The 27,400-nt window shown below is 37.9% G+C and overlaps 1 protein-coding gene across 1 annotated transcript in view; it reads right to left on the reverse strand.

Annotated features, from left to right (window-relative positions):
- Positions 1-27,400, reverse strand: part of LOC150083164 (protein disulfide-isomerase-like) — a 544,047-nt gene that overhangs the window by 427,375 nt on the left and 89,272 nt on the right. Inside the window, exon 4 of the mRNA XM_090377883.1 lies at positions 5,446-5,550. Within this exon, the coding sequence (XP_090234009.1) occupies positions 5,446-5,550 (105 nt within the window). The remainder of the gene's footprint in view (positions 1-5,445; positions 5,551-27,400) is intronic.

The following is a 27,400-nucleotide window of genomic DNA, read 5'->3' on the forward strand; positions in this document are numbered from 1 at the left end:
ACATTGCCTTATGCTGTATGGAGTCAAATCCCTTTTCATAATCCTCAAATGCCAGACACAAGGGTGTTTTATATTCATTTACTTTCTCTATTAGCTGTGATATTACATGAAGGTGATCAGTAGTTGAGAGTCCTGTCCTAAAGCCAGCTTGCTTTTTCGGCTGATTCTCATCAATTATTCTTTCTAATCTGTTAGTAATGACCCTTGTGAACAACTTGTAGCTGTGAGATAACAAGCTAATTGGTCTATAATTTTCAATTTCTGATTTATCTCCTTTCTTATGCACCAAAACTATGATTGCATTATTCCACTCCTTAGGCATCACATCTTTCCTAATTCATTTTGTGAAGAGTCTTGCCAGTTTCTGTATCATGTTTCTTGCTTCCAATTTTAACAACTCTACAGTAACTTCATCTTCCCCCGGGGCTTTCTTATTCTTCATTTCCTTCAAACACATGTTCTACCTCATCAAGAAGGATATTGGGTATGTTATATGCGTTACTAATCTGCAATCCATCTTCTCCAGTGCTGGCATCATTCCCTTGCTCCTTATATAATTCTCTGCTATTTATAAGTACACCATTGTTATTCTTCAGTTTCAGTATCTTTGTCTTTCTGCTCATGGCTGCTGATTTAAGTCCTTTGTGTAATTCCCTTAATGCTTGTTCTACTTTTCTTTTGTTAAAAATTCTTATGTCCTCTCTGAGTTTGTTTCTAATGGCTTTACATAACTCAGTATACTCAATTTTGTTCTTGTCAGTGTTTATGTTGCTCTTCATTTGTCATCTTCAGTTCATCATGACAAGTGTTTCTGGCTAATTTTTTCTTCTTTGGATTTCTTTTTACTTTTAGGTTTCTTGGGCTTTATCACTTTCAGAAAGCTGTACTATTCCTCATCAATATTTTGGTCAGGAAATGGTCTGCAGAAGCTGAAACTTGTTCTTAAGTTCCAGTACATACTGCCTTTTCTCCTCTTCTGTTATCTCAAAGACCTTCGTATTATTTACTCGAGTCAGTTTTTACCTTTCTTTTCTTACATCTATATCAAGTGTGCATCTTACCATTCTGTGATCATTCCAACATTTACCTTGTTCAGGACGGTAACATCATTCACGATATATCTTCTGTTAGTGAGGATGAAGTCAATTTCATTAGGTGTTAATCCATTTGGGCTTTTCCATGTCCACCCTTTTCTTGAAAAAAGTGTTCATTACTGACATTCCTCGAGATTCTACAAATTCACAAGTCTTTCACCAATTCCAAAATTTCCTATAGTTACCCTTTCTGTGCTGTTTTCTCTTTCCAATCTTAGCATTGAAGTCCCTCATAATGGTAGTGTAGTCGGTTTTATGCTCATCTAGAAGTCTCTCAATTTCGGTGTTCATTTCTTCAACCTCTTCATCATCATTGCTCGATATTGGTACATAAATCATTATAACATTTGGCATTACAAGAATGTACAATGGGTCAACCTGCAAAATATCTACTCATTTCCTTGGTTGGATTACTATTTTAAATCTTCTGATATCAGTGTTTGGTAAGATCATGTCAGTGAAATTATTCTTGTAGGTAAGAAATCCTTTATTCCACACTTCACCTTAAAATCCCTTTTTTTCCCAAAACTTTTTTCAAGGAAGAATTAGAAAGCCAAAGAAGAATTACAAATTCTTGGAGTGTATGATAGGTGAAGTATGTGGTTTTTTTTTTTTTTGAATGATGCTATATAACCTTCTATTCTTGCATCATTTGCCACTACTGTTATTACTAGTTATTTTTCCGATAAGTTTGTTAAGCCTGTTCAAGACAAGGACAATACATATCATAATTGGCTCACATCCAAATCTCCAGGTTCATTTTCTGCCTAAAGCTTACAACAATTGCAAAGCAATTATTAATCAGCCCAAACTAGATTTTGAACAAGTTACAAGTAGAAAAGTTGCATGTTGTCCAAACATTCTAGTCTCCTGCCAAAGCTACTGGCTGCAATTTTTTGCTCATCTATACTCCCATCTCTGTTAAAACCTGATGGTTCTATTGCCTTCTCAGCTAAAGATAAAGCAGACTTACAAACATCCTACTTTTCTTCTAACTCTTGTATTGATGATCTGGGTAAGTCACTTTCTACCATTCCCAGTACACTCCCTTGAAAGCTTCCTATGGTCTTCTGTCAAAAGGATGTCAGAAGAATTTAAAAGAATCATGCCAGGAAATGGCATGATTCTTTTAAATTCGTCTTATGGACTGCCATGCCCTGATTCTATCTGTCCACTTCTTAAACCTGTGCTCCAGAGTTAATGCCCCTGATGTGTGTCCGTTTTACACTTTCTTATTCCACTGATGTTTTTTTTTCCCTTTCTGCTTAGAAATTTTCTTATATCCAGTCAATTCCTAAAAAAAATAAAAAATGTTCTTGTTTATACTTCGGCACAACCACCAGGTCAGTGGAGTTTACAATAAATCAATCAATACAAATATTAATCATATTTAGTAGTCACGGATTACCGGTCCACTCTTTGAGTGGACCGGTAGCCCGTGAAACACAAGAAACAGCACCGTATTTAGCAATCACGGGCTTGAACCCCAGTCACTCAAGGCACATGTACTTATGCACCACGCATTGACCACTCTGCTATGGTGGCCAGTAAGGTTACAAATCCCTTTCATCCCATTATTCTTACCTGTACTCTTTTCAAAGTAATGAAGAAATCAATTAATCGTCAACTACTAAACTATCTCAAAACCTTTCGTCTAATCAATGATCGCCAATATGGATTCAGTGTCAATCCACTTGTGGTATTTTTGTTTATATTACACATCTAAGAAAAAATTAAATGTAACATTCTGGTGAAACTCAAGCAGTTGCTTTCAACATTTTTAAGGCTTTTCATCACATCTGACATAAGACTTCTTAACAAGATTCCGTCTTATGGACTGCCAATTGTTTTTTTTTTTTTTTGCAGTTGGGTATTCAGTTTTTCTCTCTGACCACTCAGAGTGATGGCATGTGGCTCTGACTTCTAACTTATCCACTAATGCTGGTGTTCCTCAGGGTTCAGTTATTTCTCCCACTCTCTTCCTCCTGCAAATCAAAGACCTTCAATTAGCTGGAAATCCCATTATTCTTATCTGTACTCTTTTCAAAATAATGAAGAAATCCATTAACCGCCAATCCTAAACTATCTCAAAACCTTTCATCTGACCAATGATCGCCAATATGGATTCAGTCAGTGTCTGGCCAATGGTAGAACATTTCATTCCACCTTCCAGATTGAGAAACCTTCCACTACATAAACAGCTATAATTTCTCGAATATCCACCACTAATTCCTTAAATTCTGATCTCCAGGTAATTCTCCAATGGGGCAAAGATAATTCAGTTAATTTAATCCTTCTAAAGGTCAGTCCTGTCTTATCTTGCAAAAAGGAGTCTACAGCTCCTGTGCTTATCTTCAATGACATCAGATTTTTAGACAAGATCATATAACTTTATTAGGGATGACTCTGACTAATCTCTCTTAGCTTAAGTACACCATTAATATTGCTGCCTTCCTCTGCATCTCAAAATCAATGGGTTTTCTCATTCACTCTCATGTTACTTTTATCCTAAAGCACAACTCACTCTGTACAAATCTCAAATTTACCCTACCACGGAATATTATTCTCACATCTGAGAGTGGTGCTTCCAACAGGCTTCTAGACCCCATTCAAAAAGAGGCCAGTCAGTTAATGACCATCTCTTACAATGTCTCCCCCATGCTGTCTCATAGATATTCTGTTTTCCTGTTTGCCATTTCTATAGATACTTCCACCAGTACGGTTCTTCTATTATCACGAAAGGGCCTTGTGTACTGGGGTCCATAGTTAAGAAAGAAAAATCTATTAGTTGACAAAGAGGCTCGTCAGCCTCGAAAGCTCCTGCTGTATATTTATGTTATTAAATACCATCACTGGGTTATACTGTATTTCTTTCTTAACTGTTCTTCTATATTTCTTTCTATTATTTCCAAACCAGTCTGAACACGTGTCACAACCAGTCGACATCCATTTAATGTCCAAATTCAAACACACAAAAAACCAACTTTTCTTCTTCCTTATCTATCCCTTCAACTTCATCTTTCTGAACAACTGTCCTTCACACTTGTTTCCTTAAAATTACAATCTACTAAAATTCAAGGCCATATCAACAAGGATTTTCTTCTTCTGTCTTTCCAAACTTGAACCCATACACAGTAGTAAGTACTACCCTAGGTTCTTATACCTTTCATGGAGGTTCTATAAAAAAAATGAAAAAAAAAAAACTAAATAAAAATATTGGTAAATGGTGATAGTATTACGGTATACTAATATTACATTTAAATAAAATGTTGTAACAGACCTTCATAAATAAGCATGAGATTGATTGCATATTTTTGCACAAAGGTTAATATGTGAAATTACTTAATATATGCAAGATATGAACTTTAAAGTATTATAAACTAGCAGTTTATTTTGCAATATCAGTTGAATAAATTGACATATCTTTGTTAAAAAAAAAAAAAAAAAAAAAAACTTTATTTACTAGTGCAAATAAGGCAGTTTTGGTAAACTGAATATTCCCAATTAACAAAGTTGCAAATTTTCATCAATCAGTGCAGTTTCTTGTGGAATGCTCTTTTAATTCAGCAATTTTTGAAGAGTATTAAAAAAAAAAAAAAAACTATTTTCTTCAAATATCCACAAAGGAATATATAATTAGTACTAAGGTGGGGAGGGAGACCTTAAAGGTCATGCAAGGTTTGCCAAATCATGAAACTACGCGATTGGGATAAGAAATACTTTTGTTACTTTTTATGTGACATAAGAAATATGGCCTGCTATGCATTCTTTTGAAAAGAAACACTGTTCTGGTCTTTTCATAGTATTCATAAGCAATTTAGTAAAAATGTTTGCAATAAATGAATATATTCCATATTTGCTGTTACCATTTGATCTTTCTCTGCTTCAAAAAAAAAAAAATGCTCCTATGATTCCAAATATTGCAACCCTGCACCTCACTAACTCTCTCACAGTGTTCAAAACTTTTTCTTGTAATGCTCCAGGATTCCTTGTGGACAGATCGGAATGGTGGGATATATGAAGGGCAGTGTTTTGTTTTTTTTTGGGTTGATGCTACATAAGCTTGCTTTCTTGCATCATTTGCCCCTACTACCACAATCTGTTTCACTTATATAACATGAAACAGCAAACTTCAAAATAATTTACATTTAAAATTTAAGTGATGTTTAAAATCCCAAATCAAATATCAAATTCACTGAAATTCTCTCTCTCTCTCTCTCTCTCTCTCTCTCTCTCTCTCTCTCTCTCTCTCTCTCTCTCATAATATTAATAAAAGTGGCATCTAGAAATTAAAATATAGCAACATACACAATCAGTACCCCTTCCCCCTTAGAGAAAGAAGAGTACTTACATCATGACTGAATTCAATTACTAAAGGAAGACTATTCATTTTAACAAACTTTTTCAAATTTTCACTTGTCAATTTTCCTTCAAAAATGTTCTGGCCTTCATCAAACTGTAGGAAAAATAAACAAATTAATTCTCCAAAGTAAATATAAATATATAATTCAGCTTACTACACATAAATCCTAATTTATATATTTCATTTTCTTTATTACAAAGGATTTTATGAGTTCTAGCAATCTCTAAACTGGAAATAACCTGATAAACCTATTAGACTTTTAAAGCCATTTCAACAATATACAACTATTCTTTTAAAGAATATTTAAATGCTATATCTGGTAGTACATATTTACAGAAACAGTGGTCATGCAAAAGTCTTGTATAAGAAATTTGTGTTTGATGTGCTGCCATAAAATGTAAAATCAGATTATCACTTGGACATTAATTTCATTAAAATGCTTTGCTGATTCTAAATTCTAATCAAGTTTGCAGTATCTCAATTAAATGAAAAACAATATTCTATGGTTAAGAAGCACTTTTTGATCTATACTGAAATGGTACTACAATTAACTATTTAGCGACACTTAGAAATAGGAATAGGACCAAACAGAAATAGGTTGTGATAAACAAATGGTATGCTGGAGGTTAACTTAATATGCAGGTTAACTTAATCACACTGTGCTTATTTTGCAGCCCATGGTCGTTAAGCATGAGCTAGTCCAGCAAAAGGTAAAATAAATCTGATTGAACCAAAGTCACTGCATGTTGCAACCCTTTCTTTTAGGTATAGAACATGGATGTTTTGTGACTTTTATTTTTATGTATGTTGAAAAGTAATTTAAGACAAAAGACAGTATGTATTATTAAACGTTTGCTTCTTGTATACAACCACGCATTCTGAGGCTGCAACATTTAGTGCTAAAAACAAATTGGGTGAAGGAAAAGAAAGTCAACATGAGAACCATAGGAAATTTCAGGAAAACTTACTGGGCAAAATTGTTTCCGACTACAACAATTTCTCCCTACATTCTCGGTAAATAGATGGTGCATGTTATCAGTAGTGGCAGTAGAAGTCATAACTATGTATTGATTAGTTTTTTCTCATTATTAAAAGCAGCTTATCGGAGTTCATGAGTATAATGCCTTCGGGGCTGAAATTTCCTTAATGGGTATACCTTCTAGACTGCCTGAGTCTTAGGATGTTTATCCCCCCCCACCTGCTGTTTTAACCTGATAGCAGAAAAGCAACTTCTTCTGCCACTACCGATAACACGTATCATCTATAGAAGTCGTTTTCATATTGGGTTAAAATAGCAGGAAGGGGGAATAAACACCCTAAGACTGAGGCAGTCTGGAGGTGTATCTGTAAGTAAATTTCAGCCATGATGGCATTACACTCATGAACTCCAATAATCTGCCTTTAATAATGAGAAATACCTAACCAATACACCGTTATAGACTTCTACTGCCACTACCGATAACACACACACACACACACACACACACACACACACACACACACACACACACACACACACACACACACACACACACACACACACACACACACACACACAATCTGTTTACTGAAAATGCAGGGAGAAACTGCGGTAGCAGGAAATGATTTTGCCCGTTAAGTTTTCCCAAAGTTTCTCATGGTTCTCATTTTGGATTTCTTTACCTTAGCCACAAATTATTTAAAACAACTCACCACATTTAATTTTATAACATAACACTCCTAATATCAGTAATCCACCGATGGAACAATTATCCAACTCTACCTGAGAATTAATTTTATTTTAATTTTTTTTATCTGATTTAATGCAACTAACTGGAGAAGCCTTATCAAAACTACAAAATCATTCCCTCAGTAAGCAAAATTATGCATTTGGAAATTTCCCAAAGTCAAAGCTGCCACATAAGCTTGATTAAATCCCATAATTGCTTAGGGTAGTCAATTCCCCAATGGCTTTCTGCCAACAACCTACAGTCAGGTATAAAGTCTGCTAACTGTCACTGACAATAGCATGTGTTCTTGAAAATATGCTTGAATTCTAAGCTCAAAATCAGAAAAATCTGTGCAAAGCAGTCTATCGCACTTTTGCTAAAGAAAATTTGCTGCTACATAAATATGCCAAGTCCAACACAGAAAACAGCTACAAATGCTGAAAATATCACATGTAGTCATTGTCAGAAGCCGGTTTCACTCACTGTTCAATGTGTCAGCTGCTCAGTTAACTTAGGGGCATGCTATTTTAATTGATGTTAAAATGATCAAGCCAAGGAGGATGCCTTTGTGTCTGCTAGGTATCTATAGTGTCAAGAAATTAGGCATCAACTCAGCATTTTGATGGGTGTCTATGAGAGTTTGAGGTGTAGGGTAAATGTTCTTGAAGAAATTAATACGAGGGACCTATCAAGCTCAGCTGCCCAGCTCAACAACTGAGCTCACTCCTACATCAGGCAATACAGAGGCAATCTCCAAGGCAGAGCACTGGTCCCAAATGAAATAGTTATTGTCGGTGACTCTATTGTCAGGGAGACGGGAAATATACTATGAAAGAAAGATAGTTGGAACAGGACCAGAGTATGTCTGCCAGGGGCAAAAGTTGATGACTTTGTAGAGCAGATATCTGTTAAGGGCATATTGTTGATATTGCAATACTGTTGTACACTTGGAATTAATGACATTAACAGTAAGATCTGCAGATGTACTCAACAAGTACAAGTAAATGTTGAAAAAAAGTCGCGAGTTAGGGTTGAATGTGAAATTGTCTGCGATTCTGCCCAGACATGATAGAAGAGAGTATATGATGAGAGCCTTGTCAATCAATTCAGCCCTGGAGAGATTGTGCAAAGCTCAAGGGGTAGAATTTTTTTCAGCCTGGTCTGTGCTTGTTGATAGGAGAGACTGCTTCTACAGGGATGGGGTACACTTAAATAGAAAGGGTGCAAGAATATTTGCTGATGCTATCGAGGCAGTGTTAGGTGGGTCAGAAAACTGCTACCTTGGGGTGATACACAGACTAAAAGGTTAACAGTGGCCGCAGGGAGAGGCAAAAGTGATTCTTGCACTACTTCTATTAGAATGAGCAGCAACCTGGAAATAGAAAGCAAGGTGCTGCAGATTTCCAGGACTGCAGGGAGTCATAGTGGAACAAGTAAATACATGAGCTGTGTTAGGGTAACTAAGTGTAGGAACTGGTGCAAGGAGTACAGTTAATAACTTTGATGAGATTTGAAGTGCTAGTCAGGAAATCAAAGGCAGATATTGTTGGGATATCAGAGACAGTGTCACACAGATAGAAGAAGTGCAGAATTGGAATTTAGGGAGTGCAATGTGTACAGGATGGATAGTGAGGACAGGAAGGGAGGAGGGAGTTATGCTGTTAGCTAGGAAACACAAAATTTAAGGAAGTGCCTCCAATTGATGTTGGTGGACAATGAAATTGAGTCTGTTTCGTGTGACATAAGCACTGGCAAAGGAAAAATGAGAGTAGGTGTGTGTTATAGGCCTAATGAATCTGATGAGTATAATGAGCAATTGTGCAGAGGAACAAGTGAGCCAATAAATCAGAATGTCTTATAATGGGGGATTTTAATTTTCCAGATATTGACTGGAACTTGTGGGTTGGTCATGTGCATACTAGCAAGACTTTTGTGGATTTATTGCATAATGGTTTCTACAGCTACATGTTTGAGAGGCAACCAGACGAAGTAATACTCTTGATCTGATTATCAACAGTGATTATTCATGCATTAAGATATTGCAACTAAAGGAAACCCTGGATGACAGTGATCAAATGTATTGATCTGGGAATTACTTAAAGATGTAACTACCATCAAGGCTAAAGGGAAGGGCTTTTACTTTCATAAAGGTGATTACAGAGGTCTCAGGCAGTTTTTAAATTCTGTACAGTGGGATCAACTGATGATGTTACCAACATTGAATTCTAAATGGTAAGCCTTCAGGGACTTAATCTTGGAGGCTACTAGGCTTTTCATTCCAACTAAGAAATACTCTTCAAGGTTTAGGCCTAAATGGATGTCAGATGAATTAATAAGGCTCGTGGCTGTTGTTGGGATTTATTGGCGCAACTAAGGCTTTCATTCCAACTAAGAAATACTGTTCAAGGTTTAGGCCTAAATGGATGTCAGATGAATTAATAAGGCTCGTGGCTGTTGTTGGGATTTATTGGCGCAACTAAGGCTATAATGCGCAAGGTTCGTGGCAGAGAAGAAAATTGAATGGTATGCATATAAAGTATCACGTAACACAGAAGCCTAGGCAAGATATAAACTAATCTGTCATCAAGTCACTAAGGGGGTTAGGCAGGCAAAGGCAGATTACGAGAAATAGTTGGCAAAGGATGCAAAGAAAAAGGTAGCTGATAAACTGAATGAGTATTTTGCATCTACATTCACACATGAGAAGTTATTCAATGAGGGGAGTGCCAGAAGTTAATCAAACTCTAACATGGAGCTAAGTGATTCTGTAATAACTCAGAGCAAAGTGGAGAAGAAATTGTTGAAGTTAAACATAAAAAAGGCACCTGGGGTGGACAGGATCTATCCAGTTATATTAAAGGAGGCAGCAAAGGAAGGAAGCAAGCAAACCCTTAGCCATAATTATGAGAACTTCCTTCGACTCAGGGGAGGTCCCCATGGACTGGAGGTGTACAAATGTATCACCAATTCACAAAAGGGATTCAAAGGTGACAAGTAACTATAGACCTGTTAGTTTAACTTTTGTTCCAGGGAAAATAATGGAATCACTGGTTAAAGAAGCATTGCAGGATCATCTAGACAAGGCTACAGTAATAGTTATGACACAGCATGGGTTTGTTAAAGGGGGGGTCTTGTCTGACCAATTTGATCGGATTCTATGACATGGTCACAAAGGAACTGAATGCCAGAAATAATATTGATATCATATACTTGGATTTTAGGAAAGCTTTTGATACTTTCCTAACAGTTTGATACTGTTGCATATGGAAAACTGCTGTACAAATTGGAGGAGGTATGGCATTAAGGGTAAGTTACTACAATAGATAATGTGATGGTTGAGTGGGAGACGACAGAGTGATAATCAGTGTACACTGCTCTTCGTGGACAAATGCTATTAGTGGAGTTCCCCAGGGTTTGGTGTTGGGCCCATTGTTGTTTTGTATATTTATCATGATATTGATGAAGGTATATCAGGTTTAATGTCCAGGTTTGCACATAATACAAAGGTTGGCAGTGTTGTTAATGACAGTTAAAACAGTATGCTACTCCAACTGGATCTAGATAAGTTGGGCAAATGGGCTGAGAAGTGGCAATTGAAGTTTAACATTGAAAAATGCAAAGTACTGCATATGGGTAGCAATAACCGAAGAGAAACATACCAACTCTGTGGTACTACACTCAGGGAAATGGAAAGTGAAAAATACGTGGGGCAATTGTGCAGTCAAATATGAAGTTTGCTGAGCAGTGCAGATGGGCTGCCAGGATAGGACAGGGAGGTGATTATCCTGTTATACAAGGCAATGGTCAGGCCACACCTAAAGTACAGTGTACAGGTCTGGAGGCCTCATTTTAGGATGGATGTAGAGTTGGTAGAACGAGTACAAATAAGGGCAACAAGATTGGTGAGGGAAACAAAGAAAGGCTTAAGTTCTGCAAATTGCAGCACCTGGAGAGTAGGCACCTGCGAGGTGATCTGATTGAGGTGTGTAAGGCTTTCAATGGGTTGAGCAAGCTGAATACTGATGGGATTCTTCCTCTTGCTCAGATTAAGAACCTGAGGGGGCACAATTTCAAATTAAGGAAAGACAGTTGTAGAATAGATGTGTGGAAATTTGCCTTTAGAAAGCGGGTAGTTGGATTAGTGGAACAGATTTCCATCTTTTGTTGTGAAAGTTGATAGCCTAAATAAATTTAAGGCTGAGCTGGACAGGCATTTGGAGGGGTGAAATGGGAGGTTTTTTGGCTGATGCTGCGTAAGCTTGCTTTCTTGCATCGCATGCAAGAATACTACTAATGCTAATTGTCAGTTTCCAAGAGAAGATGCAAATTATGCTAATAATAAGTGTGCAAATCAAGTACAGATATAAAGTAAAGTAAACCCTCAATTTAACAGACTAATAGGGGAGAATGAGTGTCCGTTAATTCCGAAAGTCCATTAAATCTCACTAAGAGGGGGCTCTTTTATTGTTCTTAAAATGTAAAAAAAAAAGCTTTAATACAATATACAGTACTGTACAATATAAAATTATTAAATTATAATAAAGAATATGTAATATAATAATAAGTTTTTATCTTGCGCAACTTTCATGTGTTTTCTACTTCTCTCTGTAGAACCACATTTAGAACAACAATGTATCTTAAAGAAAAATGTTGCAATTTGGCCTTTGATTTGCAGATATCAATAACAGTTTGTTTTTTTACGCCGTAAATTTCACAGACATGTGCTACTGAGATGCCTTGTTCTAATTTCTCAGTTAGCTCTAATTTCTATGCCACATTTAAAGTTCACATGCTTTCTTTTAATTGTAAGGATTGCAAAATTATTTAATAAATAAAGTCACAATTCAGAAATCACAGAAACACTCTGTATACAATCTGACCACACGATAGCTTGAGGTAGACAGATCGAAACGAAGTGAGTCGGTAGACCTGCAGTTTAGGGTCACGTTCAGCTTGAAAGTCACTGCCTTCTCTTATCTGTTATCTGGGAAAACAGCTATTTGAACACATTTTCAGAAAGAATAAAAAACAATTTCCTGCATTTGATTATAAAAATAAAAGTAGGTAATTATCAATACAATAATGGAAATAGGTAATTATTATTAATTTTTAATTAATAATAACACTGAAGTTTTGTATAATCTAAAAAAAAAATAATATGGTCGAGATTAATATGTACATTACTGTATTATTATTTGTCTGGCCGTTAAACCCGAAATCCGTTATAGTGTGGTCCGTTAAATCGAGGGTTTACAGAACCATTAAAAGAAGTCCACAATCAAAATGAAAGATAAATGAACCTAGCAATGCCACTAAAACATGCAGATCAAATTCACTACCAATAGTCAATGAGGGAATGATCATGTCAATACTGCAGTTTTGTATATCTCAGAGAACTCGGTAGTTAAGAGAATGATGGAAGAGACTATCCTCAAAACTCCAGGGCAGGTAGGGAAACCAAATATTAAAATTTATGGCTCAATAACAAAATCCTTTGGTGCAATGCATGCCCAGATGACTGCTAAAATTGGAGACTTGATACACGAACCCAGGAAATTTGTGTATCATGCAGCTTGGGGTGGGGGAGAGAGAACACTACAGCTCTGAATCAACACAATCAGACAGGAAAATCACACAACAGAAATTTTCTTCCTGTTGTGTGTACAAGGCTCTACAGGGACACAAAACAGGAGAATAAAGAATCAAGGGTGCAGAATATTCGAATTATAAGTAGTCAAAAGTAACTGGAAGAAAATTACAATGAAATAACAGAAAGGATAACACAACTCAATATCAGTTGAAACTATGAACAGTGTAGAAAACAATGAAAAAATAGTATTAAACAATGACATGAACAATGCAGCACTAAAGAATGATAAGTAAATCAGACGCAAATATGCCTTCAAATACATAATATATCACTTGGGATAACAATTTCATAGCCTGTGAACATCAGAAAACAGCACAAAGCAATGATGAATACAAGGACAGAGAGACAGCAAGAATGCAAACAGCCCAAGGTAACATCTAAAGTAAGTTCCATACAAACCAGAGGGAAAAAAATTTGTCTCAAGACAATCTGCAGATGCCTTGAATGGAAGGCATCATTCCACTTCTTTCACAATGAAATTTGTGCCAGAGGAATAGGGACTGGCATAGAGGTTAAGCAAATTCAGATAACACATCCTGCATACACTTCTTTCACTATTTCCTGTCCAGTATGCGATGAAGCATGTCTCTCGGACTTAATTTAATCAGTGTCGATGCTAGTGAAATTTGAGTGCAAACTACGCAACTAGGAATAAAATGTAGTGAATACTGCAATAGTTCTACAACAATCAACAAATAACTCATGTGACATAAAAGAAACTAATCAGATTACCAATTACCCTCTTCCAGAATGTAAGCATATTTAATGAACTTTATACACTACAAAACTTTTACCTTAGTTCTGAGAGTGACCATATATGCTAATTCAAAACGTTGTTCCAAAATAGCAGGTATCTTGACACACTTGTGTACAACTGCATCACATCACAAAGAGAAGAGAAAATAAAAGAGAATGAGCAGTAATTATATTATACTAAAATGTGTTCACATTTGTTAATGAACATGGTCTGTATTCAGAAAATTTTGAGGATATCACTGCCTCATTCAGTAGTGAGAAGAGAGTGAAATTTCAATTATGCTTAATTTAATTATCAGGGGAGCACATACAGAAAACACAAGTGAACTTTTTACATGTCTAGCCTTGAACCCAAGCACAGATGCAAATACAAATTGTAATGGAGGACCTAACAACCATGCCACTGCCAAAGCATCAGGATGCCAAAACTGAATGGATAATACAATGTAAGCATTAAAGATGAACCAATTAAAAGAATCAAAAGGTTTTCAATACCTAGACTTGAAATACTATAACACTCAAAATATTAACTTAAATAAGAATAGAATAACAATAAGAAATTAACAGATTTTCATCACAAACTTATGTTTACAACTACTTAAGATACCAGGATAACCAGCAAATTCATATTGGTAAAAATGAAACAAATATAATCTTCTCAACAAAATATATTAGCACTGGCAAATGATGCAAGATAGCAAGCTTATACAGCTTCAGCCAAAAAAAGAGAGACCTCCCATTTCACCTATTGATTCCCTCCAATAGTTTGTCTAGTTCTTCCTTGAATATATTTAAGCTATCAACTTTCACAAGAACAGATGGACATCTGTTCCAGCAATCAACCATCCACTGGTTAAAGGCAAACTTCCACACATCTATTCAGCACCTGTCCTTCCTCAATATGAATTTGTGCTCGGGGCACTACTTGAACCAAGTGGGTTCACTTTATCCCTGCATGCTTGCGGATGTTAGCATTGAGTTGCAACTGCTTGTCGTTGCTTATTTTATTTTTGTATAATATATATATGGTACTATTAGACTTCTAAATTGATGTATATAACTTTTTGACTACTAAACTGATGTAGTTTTTAGATTGTGGTTTGATCAAAGCAATCTGAATTCTATGAACATAGAGCTATAAAGCTGGTGTAAATCTAAGGGTAGCAGCGATCTGCCTCCACAGGGCTAGTGATGGTAAACTTCCCTGCGGCAGGGCGAGTCCTTGCCGCTCGGAAGGTTAAATAGGTTGAAAATAGCTAAATTGCGTTGTTGAGCTTTTGCTCGGAGGAACGCTCCAACGAGTGTAAATATGATGATGATATCCCTTCACAGGCAAGAAGACACAGATTGTCACACCTAAAACCAGTATCTAGGTTAAGAATCAACAATTTTGATTACGACATCAATCGATTTGGACTTCGGAAACATCAACTCCCTTCAAGAGAAATCCTCAACTCATCATGACAGTTCATTTACTTCTTGGTGTAAACTGGGTTCTCTTACCCCTAATCCCTGGACCACACTCACCTGATGGATTCATTTCCACTGTTTCTTTGAGGATGCCTCTATCTATATCCCCAAAACCTCTGTTAGCATAACAAACAAACCCATAATAAAAATCAATACCGACTGAGATAAAACAACAGCTCTTGCTGGTCGCACGACTTCTAAATCATCAGGCAGCTAGATCACTACAATGCCACAACACATATGACCAACGATCACAGACAGGACTATGTCCTGGGAAAGACAGTGCACTAAACCGGCTATACAATGTAATAAGACAACAAGGAAGTGATGGCAAACCCTGGATGGGACTGTCCCAAGTATATAAACACGTCTCGATCCTGAATACACTACAACATAAAAGAAGAACAACCATGAACTGGACTGTGTCCCATGAAACACAGTCCACCGAATTGTCACAAGAAATAGAAACAAGGAAGTGGCCACAAATCCCGGACGGGACCTGATCCCATCCGGAATTTGTGGTCATTTACTTGTGGCAGGGGGGAGACAGGTCCCTATCTCCTCCCGCTGCCACCCCCCTTATTCCGCCTTGTGAGGCATAGGCCTGCCTCCCTGACTTTCTGGACTATTTTCTCAATCGCTCCATACCTCTGTCTTTCCCCCCAGCCTTCAGTCTCCCCCTACTCTGTCTAACTCACAGTATACACCCCACACAATTTATCAATTAATAACATCCAAATTTCAACCGCACTTACAAAAACCTCTCCCAGCCTTTTATATTCTAGCGTTAATCCCCTCTTTTTTCCACATAAGCCCTTGCCACTGAAATCTTCGGAAGCTAGGTGGCAGGGCCTGCCAAAGTACAAAATAAAATTTACTGGGTACCTTACCTGCCTCCCAAGGGCCAAATGCAGTAACGGTGGGTCCCAACAGCTAAATAGTCAGAAAAACAATGGTACACAACACTACACATCCTTCTGCTCCCCACACGGAGATGGGATGGGGGAACCCTGGTGCCATCAGACAACTAACACATTTTGCACTTGAGCAGAAAAAGATAGCCTGGAAAAGTTAGAGAGCAATAAAAAGAACTGAAGCCTATAACAGCTACAAATTGATCTGTAATAGTGCCACAGGAAAGGTTTGGCTGGCAAAGGCAGATTATGAGAAATCTCTGGCACAGATGGAAAAACCAGATTACACCCTTATGTAATGGACATGGGATAGTATTAGATACCCAAAGCTGATATTGCAGATGAACTCGACAGTTACCTTACATCTATATTTACAGAATAAAAACAATGTCAATGAGAAATTATGGGAATGAAGCTGAAAAATATGTAATTAATGAATAAACTATTGAACCTATAGGCAAGTAAGGTACCTGGGGTTGATGGCATATACCCTATAATTTTAAGTGAGGCAGCAAGTGAGTGCATTAAACCATTGAGGCTAATTATAAGAGCATTATTGGACTCAGAAGAGATTCCACTGTATTGGAAAAGTGCCAATGTATCTTCAATACATAAGGGCAGTTTTAAGAGTGTAGTGGGAAATTACTGATCAGTCAGTCTAACTTCAGTAGTAGGAAAAAATCACGGAGGCAATGATCAAGGGTGTAATCCAGGATCATTTAGATAGAAATGGAATTCTGAAGAATATGCAGAGGGTTGTGATAAATGGTTATTCCGCAGATTGGGTTAATGTAAGAAGTGGGGTTCCTCAGGGATCAGAACTGGATCCAGTGTTGTTTCTTGGATCCACAACTAATTATTGAGGGGGAGAATGGAAGGAAGAAGAAAGCCTGGGAGAAGTACATTGTGACTTGATAACATTAAGAATTGGACAGGACTGAACACAAAGCAGCTGTTCAGAGCTACCAGAGACAGAGATACATTTGCCATGGTGGTCGCAGACCTCCGCTAAGGGTTTGGCACACAGAGAAGTTGTTTGACTTTCTTAAATGATATCAATGAAGGGATAGAGGGTGTGAGGTCTAAATGTGTAGATAATGTAAAGATTGTTAGAGTAGTTAATCATCACTGTCGAGAACAGCTTCTTCAGAGTGACCTAGATAGACTTCAGGGATGATTAGAAAAGTGGGAGCTTTGCTTTAATCCAGTAAAGTGCTAAGCGGAACAGTACACCTGGGGAACAGTAACCCCAAAATATCTTATACACTTGGTGGAGTTGAACTAAGTCAGTAGTAGAAGAAAGGGGCTTGGGAGTTATGATACAGTCAGACATGGAGTTCTCCAAGCATTGTACATAGGTTGCAAGGAAGGCCCATGGTGTCCTATTAATGATTTATAGAACATTTGCTAGTAGAGATATGGATGTAATACTGTAATATCATTATACAAGGCTATTGTTGGACCACACTTGGAATACTGTGTTCAAGTATTTGTAGAAGAATAAGAGAAAAAGTTCCCTCAATATGATACGTAGAACCCTTCTGTATGATACTCTCCAGTAATTAAATTCAATTTCTGGAGAGTATAACATGAAAGTGTTTATGTATCATATTGAGGTAAATTTCTCTTATTCTTCTACAAATATTGAAATCAATGTAGAACATACTGGGCATCACAGCTCTGGTTTATACTATGTGTTCAAGTATGGAGACTGCACCTAAAAAAAAAAGACATCAGGCTTCTTTGAAAGAAACTTGGGTTACCCATCTCTGGACTTCTTGAAAGAGTCCAAAGACAGGTAACTAGCCTGGTGAGATCAGCAAAAAAAAGTATCCATAAGAGAAAAGACTTCGAATATATGGGTTGCACAGCTTGGAAATTAGGCACCTTAGAGGAGACTTCATTGAGGTGTTAAAGCCCTGAGCAGCAAAAGTAAAATGAATGAGGATGAAATTTTCATGGTTATATTTTTTATATATTTTCATGGATTCTAGAACTAGGGGCCATAAATTCAAGTTACGGGGCGTGAAGTTTAGACTAGATTGCAGGAAGTTTTATTTTAGGCAGCGAGTTATAAATTACTGGAATAAGTTACCTACATGGGTGGTTAAGGCTCACAAGTTTGGGGAAATTCAAATGTCAGCTGGATAGTTACCTAAAGAAGGAGGGAAATGTGCAGGTTGTCTATTAAATTTTCTTTTATTATTTATTTTATTATTATTATTCTTTTACTTTTTTTTTATGGCTGGCACAACATAAGACTTAGGCTTCCATGCACCATACAGCAGTTACTAATACCAATGACCTTACCATTTTCGTTCTTTGAACAGCAAATTCATGCACAAAAGGCTAAAAGTTTCAATTCGATACTGCTTAAATGAGAACCGCTTCAGTCAAAGTAATACTGCCTTCTCGGATTATCTCACCCTTCACTTCACAGTTGTTCAGCTGAAGGGTAACACAATCCACGTGCATATCCCAGATGGAAGAAATGAAAAACAACACATATGTTTCGGTATACCTTCTTCAAGGAGAGTTGTGGATCATTTAAAGTATACATAAATATTACATATTTGAAAATTGTGTACAGGCAACCCTGATATAACATGGAAGTTAGATTCCTATAAAATCTCGTATAGTGCGAAACCGTGTTATAATGGGACTAAGAACCAGTACAGGAAGGGGGGGGGGTTACGTTCTAAAACCTAAAAAAAAAATACACCATTTTTTTTTTTTTATAACTATCGGAAACTTAATTTTTATTAAAAATAGTAATAATTTAATGCCTTGCAAACTGTGATACATATGTCTTCCTTGACCTCAATAACAGTACAGACGTTGGATTTTTGTCTGCTATAAAGGGATAAGTATTTTTTTAATTTTTAACGAATTCTTTGTTATTTAACATGGTACATTGTGTTTTACGATGACATTAAATAGGTTTAGTAGCATTCGTTAGCTTCTTATTTTGAATTTAACACGCGATTTTTGGAAGTTACGACTCCCGGTGTTGGAACCAATATTGTTGAACTAGCTGCCATATTGTAATCGATAAGAAATAGCTTAACGTATATATATCACGAACAGATAATGAAGGTATAAAGTAAAACTAGATAGCGTAATACAAAGCACTGCATTAGGAATCTGTTAGCTTATTATAGTATTATCAATTAATCAAAAATATTATTAATCTTATTAAATTTCATTCTTAATTAAATTGTATTTAAATGGAAATCATGACCCAGACTAGAGCTGCGAAGCAAAAACGACAGACTAGCGAGAATTCTGTGGCTCAGAAGAGAAACGAAGGGATCGATTCTCCAACACATCAGTCTCAAAAAATGTGCAAAATGTAAAATGTTTGCTTACGTTTCTAAAACAGAACATGATCTAGCCTTCGTGTGTGCTAGGTGTCTGAAGTGTCAAGAAATTAGGCACTAACTCAGCATTCTGATGGGTGTCTATGAGAGCTTCAGGTGTAGGGTAAATGCCATCAAAGAAATTAATATAAGGGATCCATCAGGCTCTCAGCTGCCCAGCTCAACGACAGAACTCGCTCCCGTGTATTAGGCAACACAGAGGCAATTTCCAAGGCAGAATGCGCTAGTCCCAAGGGAACTAGTTATTATTGATAACTATTGTCAGGGAGACAGGGATACTATGTAAGAAGGATAGCTGAAACAGCACCAGGGGTATGTCTGCCAGGGGCAAAAGTTGATGACATTGTAGAGCAGATATCATCTTTTCAGGGCACAAAAGGTGATATTTTTCTACACGCTGGAACTAATGACATTAAGAGTAAGAGATCTGCAGATTTACTCAACAAGTATAAAAAAAGTTGCGAATTGTTGAAAAAAAGTCGCGAATTAGGGTTGAATGTGAAAGTGACTGCAATTCTGCCCAGACACGATAGGAGGGAGTATATGATGAGAGCCTTGTCAATCGATTCAGTCCTGCAGAGATTGCACAAGGCTCAAGGGATAGAATTTTTTTCAGCCTGTTCTGTGCTTGTTGACAGAAGAGACTGCTTCTACAGTTATGGGATACACTTAAATAGAAAGGGTACAAGAATATTTGCTGATGCTTTCGAGGCAGTGTTAGGTGGGTCGGAAAACTGTTAGCATGGAGGGATACACTGACTAAAAGGTTAACAGTGGCCGCAGGCAGAGGTAAAAGTGATTCTTGCACTGCTTCTATTAGAATGAGCAGCAGACTGGAAAGCAAGGTAATGGAGATTTCCAGGACTGCTGGGAGTCATAGTGGAACAAGTAAATACATGGGCTGTGTTAGGGTGGCTAGGAGCAGGAACATGTATACTTGTGTTACGTGCTAGTCAAGACATCAAAGGCAGATATTGTTGGGATATCAGAGACATGGTGTCACACAGATATAAGCAGTGCAGAGTTGGAGTTTGGGGGAGTACAATGTGTATAGGAAGGAAGGAAGGAAGGAAGGAAGGGTTATGCTGTTAGTTAAGAAACAAAATCTAAGGAAGTGCATCCAATTGATACTGGTAGACAATGCAGTGTTGAGTCTGTTTGGTGTGAAATAAGCACTGGAAAAGAAAAAATGAGTAGGTGTGTGTTATAGGCCTAATGAATCTGATGAGTATAAGCAATTGTACAGAGAAATAGAGTAGGCCAGTAAATCCAAATGTCTTATAATGGGAGATTTTAACTTTCCAGATATTGACTGGAACTTATGTGTTGATCACTCGCACACAAGCAAGACTTTTGTGGATTTATTGGATGACTGTTTTCTACAGAAACATGTTCGAGAGGCAACCAGAGGAAGTAATATCCTTGATCTGATTATATGTAGCGATTCTTCATGCATTGAGAATCTGCAGATAAAGGAACCACTGGGCAACAGTAATCACAATGTATTGATGTGGGAATTATTTAAAGATGTAAACTACTATCAACACTCAAGGGAAGGGCTTTTGCAAAGGTGACTACAGAGGTCTCAGACAGTTTTTAAATTCTGTACAGTGAGATCAACTGATGATGTTACAAACAGTGAATTCTAAATGAGAAGCCTTCAGGGACTTAATTTTGGAGGCTACTAGCCTTTTCATTCCAACTAAGAAATACTGTTCAAGGTTTAGGCCTAAATGGATGTCAGATGAATTAATGAGGCTAGTGGGAGAGAAGAAGAATGGATGAGATGCATATAAAGTATCAGGCGACACAGAAGCCTATGGCAGGTATAAACTAGTCTGTAATCAAGTTGCAAAGGAGGTTGGGCAGGTGAAGGCAGATTATGAGAAATCTTTGGCAAAGGATGAAAAGAAAAACTGCAAGGAGTTCTTTACTTATGTAAACTCTAGAAGGAAAGGGATGAATCAGATTGGACCACTTAACATTAATGGGTTGACTATTGACGATCATGCTCAGATAGCTGATAAACTGAATGAGTATTTTGCATCTACATTCACACATGAGAAGTTATTCAATGAGGGGAGTGCCAGAAGTTTATAAAACTCTAACAGGGAGCAAAGTGATTTTGTAATAACTGAGAGCAAAGTGGAGAAGAAATTGTTGAAGTTAAACATAAAAAAGGCACCTGGGGTGGACAGGATCTATCCAGTTATAATAAAGGAGGCAGCAAAGGAAGTAAGCAAACCCTTAGCCATAATTATGAGAGTTTCCTTGGACTCAGGGAAGGTCCCCATGGACTGGAGGTGTGGAAATGTATCACCAATTCACAAAGAGGGCTCAAAAGGCGACACAAGTAACTACAGACCTGTTAGTTTAAAAGCCTTCAGGGACTTAATTCCAGAAAAAATAATGGAATCACTGGTTAAAGAAGCATTGCAGGATCATCTAGACAAGACTGCAGTAATAGTTAAGACACAGCATGGGTTTGTCAAAGGCAGGTCTTGTCTGACCAATTTCATCAGTTACTATGATGCGGTCACAATTGAACTGAATGCCAAAAATAATTATGATATCATATACTTGGATTTCAGGAAAGCTTTTGATACTGTTTCACATGTAAGACTGCTATACAAATTGGAGAGGTATGGCATCAAGGGAATGCTGCTACAATGGATAAAGAGATGGTTGAATGGAAGACAACAGAGAGTAGTAATCAATGGACACCGCTCTTCGTGGAGAAATGTTATTAGTGGAGTTCACCGGGGTTCGGTGTTGGGCCCACTGTTTTTTATCCTTATCAATGATATTGATGTAGGTATATCAGGTTTAATGTCCAAGTCTGCAGATGATACAAAGGTTGGCAGGGATGTTAACAACAGTAAGCTACTCCAACTGGATCTAGATAAGTTGGGAAAAAGGGCTGAGAAATAGCGACTGGAGTTTAACATTGACAAATGCAAAGTACTGCATATGGGTAGCATTAACCGAAGAGAAACATACCAACTGGGTGGTACTACACTCAGGGAAGTGGAAAGAGAAAAAGACCTGGGGATAATTGTGCAGCCAAATATGAAGTCCGCTGAGCAGTGCAGATGGGCTGCCAGGGCAGATCATGGAGTCTTGTCAATGATATATAGGAATTTTGCTAGCAGGGACAGAGGTGATAATCCCATTATACAAGGCAATGGTCAGGCCACACCTAGAGTACTGTGTACAGGTCTGGAGGCCTCATTTTAGGAACGATGTATGAGAATGAGTACAGTGAAGGGCATCGAAGGGGAGATCTTACCAAGAAAGGCTTAAGTTCTGCAAATTGCAGTGCCTGGAGAGTAGGCACCTGCGAGGTGATCTTATTGAGGTGTATAAGGCCTTGAATGGGTTGAGCAAGCTGAATGTTGATGGGATTCTTCGTCTTGCTCAGAATTAAGAACTTGAGGGGGTACAGTTTCAAATTGAGGAAAGATAGTTGTAGAATAGATGAACAGAAATTTGCCTTTATCCAGTGGGTAGTTCATTGGCAGAACAGGCTTCCATCTTTTGTTCTGGAAGCTAATAGCCTAAATAAATTTAAGGCTGAGCTGGATAGGCATTTGGTACAAATAGAGGGATGAAATGGGAGGATTTTTTTTTTTTTTTTTCCCTGATGCTGCATAAGCTTGCTTTCTTGCATCTTATGGCTCTACTAATGCTAATGTCAGATAATATACTTTCGTTTAATTTTCTTCCTCTTCTTCGCTGCTGAGCATAATTAAACGAGAACGTTTTTTTTTGTCGAGGTTATCACAGACACTCTCAGATATGCCAGACAAGATGTACTTGCTAACTGTGAGTCTAAAACACTGATGGAACTGATATTCGGGTGACACTCAATTCAAGTGGGCGAATTTCGGCGAAGAGAAGGTCAGTGACAGCCAAATCCTCTGCTTGCACCTTCATGATGGTGGGACTAATAGTTTTTTTTTTTTTTATGTGAACCCCAAACACAAGAGGTATTAGAACCTATAGTACTTAGTACCGTGCTTGGGTTGGAGGCTGAGAAGACGAAAGAAGATATTTGTTGACATTGGACTTGAACTTCTGTAGATTGTAATTTTCAGGAAATACGTATGAAGGAAGGTTAGGTTGTTCCAGAAAATGGCAGATGAATGAATAAATGAGGAAGATGAAAAGTTGGCTCTGTGGGTTTAAAGTTGGACAGTAAATGGATGTTGGCTGGTGGCGGCACGTGTTCGGACTGTTTTGAAAGAGAGCGGGAATTATAGAAGCCAATTCAGAAGAACAGTGCCCATGGAAGTATCTTTAGAAGAGGCAAGCAGCAGAAACAGTGCGTCTATGATAAAGCGAGTGGAGAGACTCTGTTAGAGATGAATCATTAATTAATCTAACTGCCCTCTTCTGAATGGAATCAAGAAGCCTGAGAGAGGTTTTGGGGGCACCACTCCAGATGTGGGAACAATATTCCATGGCAAGGCGGATTTGCGATTTATACAGAGTGAGCAGCTGTTTGGAAGAAGAGTAACGGCGAGAGCGAAAGAGAAACCAAGTTTGTTAGATGCAGAGGAAGCAATATTTGTAATGTGCTTGTGCCAAGAGAGATTTGAAGTCAGGGTAACCCCCAAAAGAGATATATCATTTTGCCTAGAAATCTGAGTGTCACTAAAGATAAGCATAGGAGCAGAAGAATCCTTTTTGCAAGATATAAGACAAGACTGATTTTCAGAAGGGTTGAAATCAACTAAGTTGTCTCTGCCCCACTGGAGAATTACCTGAAGATCAGCATTTAAGGAATTGGTAGCAGATTTTTGAGAAGATGAAGCTGATTGGGCAGGACAATTTTTCTCAAAATGGAAAGTTCAATGAAATGTGCCATCATCAGCAAAACTATGGATAGGATTTCCAGTCAATGGAAGAAGGTCATTGATATAAAGAGGAAAAGAGTGGGGGAAAGAACTGAATCTTGGGGGACACCGGCATTAGTGGAGAAGTTAGAAGACAGAGCCATCTACCATCACCTCAATGAGCGATCAGAGAGAAAACTGGATAACCAACTACTACAAACAGTTAGCAAACCATAAGATGGGAACTTGTTTAGAAGACCTTTATGCCAAACACGATCAAAAGAATTTGAGATGTCAAGAGCAACTACTTGTGTTTCACCGAACCTTTCCCATTGAATTAGTCCATAAATGGGTAACATAAGCCAGAATATCACCAGTGGATCGACACTGACGGAATCCATACCCGAATAATTTGGGCATAGTTGATCAGACGGAAGGTTTCTAGGAAGTTTAAAAGTTGGCGGTTAATTGATTTCTCCATTACTTTAGAAAGAATAGAAGTAATTGCAATGGGACGATAATTGGATGGGAGGGATTTGTCATCCTTTTTAGCAACAGGCTGGATATGAGCAAATTTCCAAGCAGAAGGAAAAATACCTTTGGAATAAGAAAGTGAAAAAATGCGGCAAAGAATAGGAGTAAGTTCAGGAGCACAGATTTTGAGAACAAGTGGAGAAATACCATCAGGACCTGGAGCTTTTTTAGCATCAAGATTCATCAAAATCCTTCTGATATCCTTTTGACGGAAGACCACAAGAGGCATTGAATGGAGCGTGTAGGGAATGGTGGGATGTGTTTTACCAAGATCATTAATACATGAGCTGGAAGAAAAATGGGATGCTAGCAGGTCAGCTTTATCCTTGGCTGAAGTGACAACAGGACCATCTGGTTTGGACAGAGGCGGGAGCAGAGATGGGCAAAAGTTGCAGCCAAAAGCTTTGGCAAGAGACCAGAATGCACGGCTACCATTAGGGCAAGAAGCAAGTTTTCTACTCTTAGCATGTTCAAACTCTAGTTTGGACTGATTAATAACTGCTTTACAATTGTTGCGAGCTTTGGTGTAGGCAGAAAATGAAACTGAAGAATTATAAACTAGCCAATTACGATATGCAACATTCTTCTCTTGAACAGCCTTAGCACATTTATTGGAAAACCAATGTTTAGATAAAGGACAAGATTTTAAAGTGGAGTGTGGGATAAAGGATTCCATTCCTGCAAGAATAATTTCACTGACACGATCTGAGCAAATGTTGACATGAGAAGTTTTGAAACAGTAATCCGACCAAGGAAAAGAAGTCTCGCAGATCATCCCATTTTGCATTCATGTAATGCCAAACAACACGAGGTTGGGAATAGCCATGAGATAAAGGTTCCATTGGAGAAGAGACAATCACCAAGTTGTGATCTGAAGTGCCTAAAGGACCTCTCACTTCGACAGTGTACTTAGAAGGGTTGTTTGTGAGAAAAAGATCAAGCGTATTGGCTGTATGATTAGGATTGTCTGGTATTCTTGTAGGTAAATGAACAATCTGTGCTAGGTCATTAGTAATTGCAAAAGCCTCAGCATCTCGACCTGCTGGGTCGGTGTGACTAGAAAACGGAAGCCAGCTGGAGCTGTGAACATTAAAATCACCAAGGAAAATTACCTCACTGTTAGGAAAGTTGGACTGTCAAAAGTCAAGTTGCAAAGAGAGGAAGTCAAAGAGCTCCAAGTGATTAGTGGAGTTGGGAGAACGGTAGAGACAACAGATGAATTTGACACAATGAGGTAGAGAGATTTTAATCCAGAGAAGATCAAAGAGAGGATATTCCAAATTGCCAAGTCTCTGACAGGGAATATCAGAATGGACATATGCACAAGTACCACCTTTGAGGTGCAAGGAATCATACAGCGAATAATTTGGGCATTTGAGATGAGCAGTAGTTGAATCAACCAATAACTGAGATTCTGTCAGAAAAAGTACATGGGGTTTGGCAGACTGCAAGTGGAAATGGACATCGTTGAGATTAGAATTGAGACCATATATATTTGTGAAATGAATTAGGAAGTCCTTGGGAGGTTTAGATCTTTTCGCAGATAATCTTGCTCGATTAGTTTGACAATTCATGGTGTATTCAATAGTAAGAAAAAGTGGGTGGGACATGCTGTATGAAGTAATGAAATTTTTCGATATGGCGTACATGTGGCAAGAATATACCCAGATCCTTGACATAACGTGGCCTCGACAATGCTCCCCGTATGCACACTACTCGGACTCCCTCCAGTCACTATCTGGCAGAGTAGAGGTAGCAAGATCTGGAAGCCTCCTAGAGAGTTACCAATAGGTTCGGTCCGGTGTACTAACTAGCGGCCGGCCTGCGAACACCGTTTTAGAGCTGTACCTTCAAAATGTAAGGAACATTGGATCTCGCCCCGACATTCATCATAACCTCAAAAGTCATCAATCATACTGCATGATGGAAGAGATAGGGAAGGGTTGACCGGAACTTAGCTCTAGAGACTAAACATGGGTTCCACCACTTCAAGCCTCCAATAACCTGATAGTAATCCTGGTTATAACCGCCATGCACAAGCACACTGTGGGTGACCACACAGGTGTGAACAGGTGTGTAAAGAGGGGTCGAGGATTATTATAATAGATTATTATTATTAGCTGTATGGTGCAAGGAATCCTGAGGCTTCCTTGCACCATACAGCTAATAATAATCTATTTTGAACACTTTGTGATATTTTTATAAAACACATTTCTGGAGGTCACTACCATAAAACAAGAAGAATTTGCACTTTCTGGTTTATTGTGCTTTTCTCTTAGCGCAATCTATTATAAACAGGTAAAAAAGTAAAGTAAAGTGCAGCCATTATCAACCCACTGCAGGATGGAAGCCTCCTCAACAATTCATGTTGAGGGAAACGGACCATAATCTGCCATGCTGGTCCAGTGCGGGTTGGCAGATCGACCGTATTCAGCAGTCAGGGGCTTGAACCCCAGGTCTACTCAAAGAGCGTGTGCTACTGCACTCCCGCTCCTGACCACTCGGCTATGGAGGCCTTTGGTAGTAAACTCGATCTTACTGCATTTGCAATAATCCCAATAACTGGAATTGTGTGGGTTTTTATGTTATTAAGGTGAAATGTGTTCCCCTTCACTGAAATCTTCAATCATATAAAAAACATAAATAAATCTTCTGAATCTTCTCTTCATTCCTATTTACTTTTTACAATGAT

This window comes from Mastigoproctus giganteus, chromosome 7 (genome assembly GCF_048544385.1).
Source record: "Mastigoproctus giganteus isolate SK-2022 chromosome 7, ASM4854438v1, whole genome shotgun sequence".
NCBI classification, from domain to species: Eukaryota; Metazoa; Arthropoda; class Arachnida; order Uropygi; family Thelyphonidae; genus Mastigoproctus; species Mastigoproctus giganteus.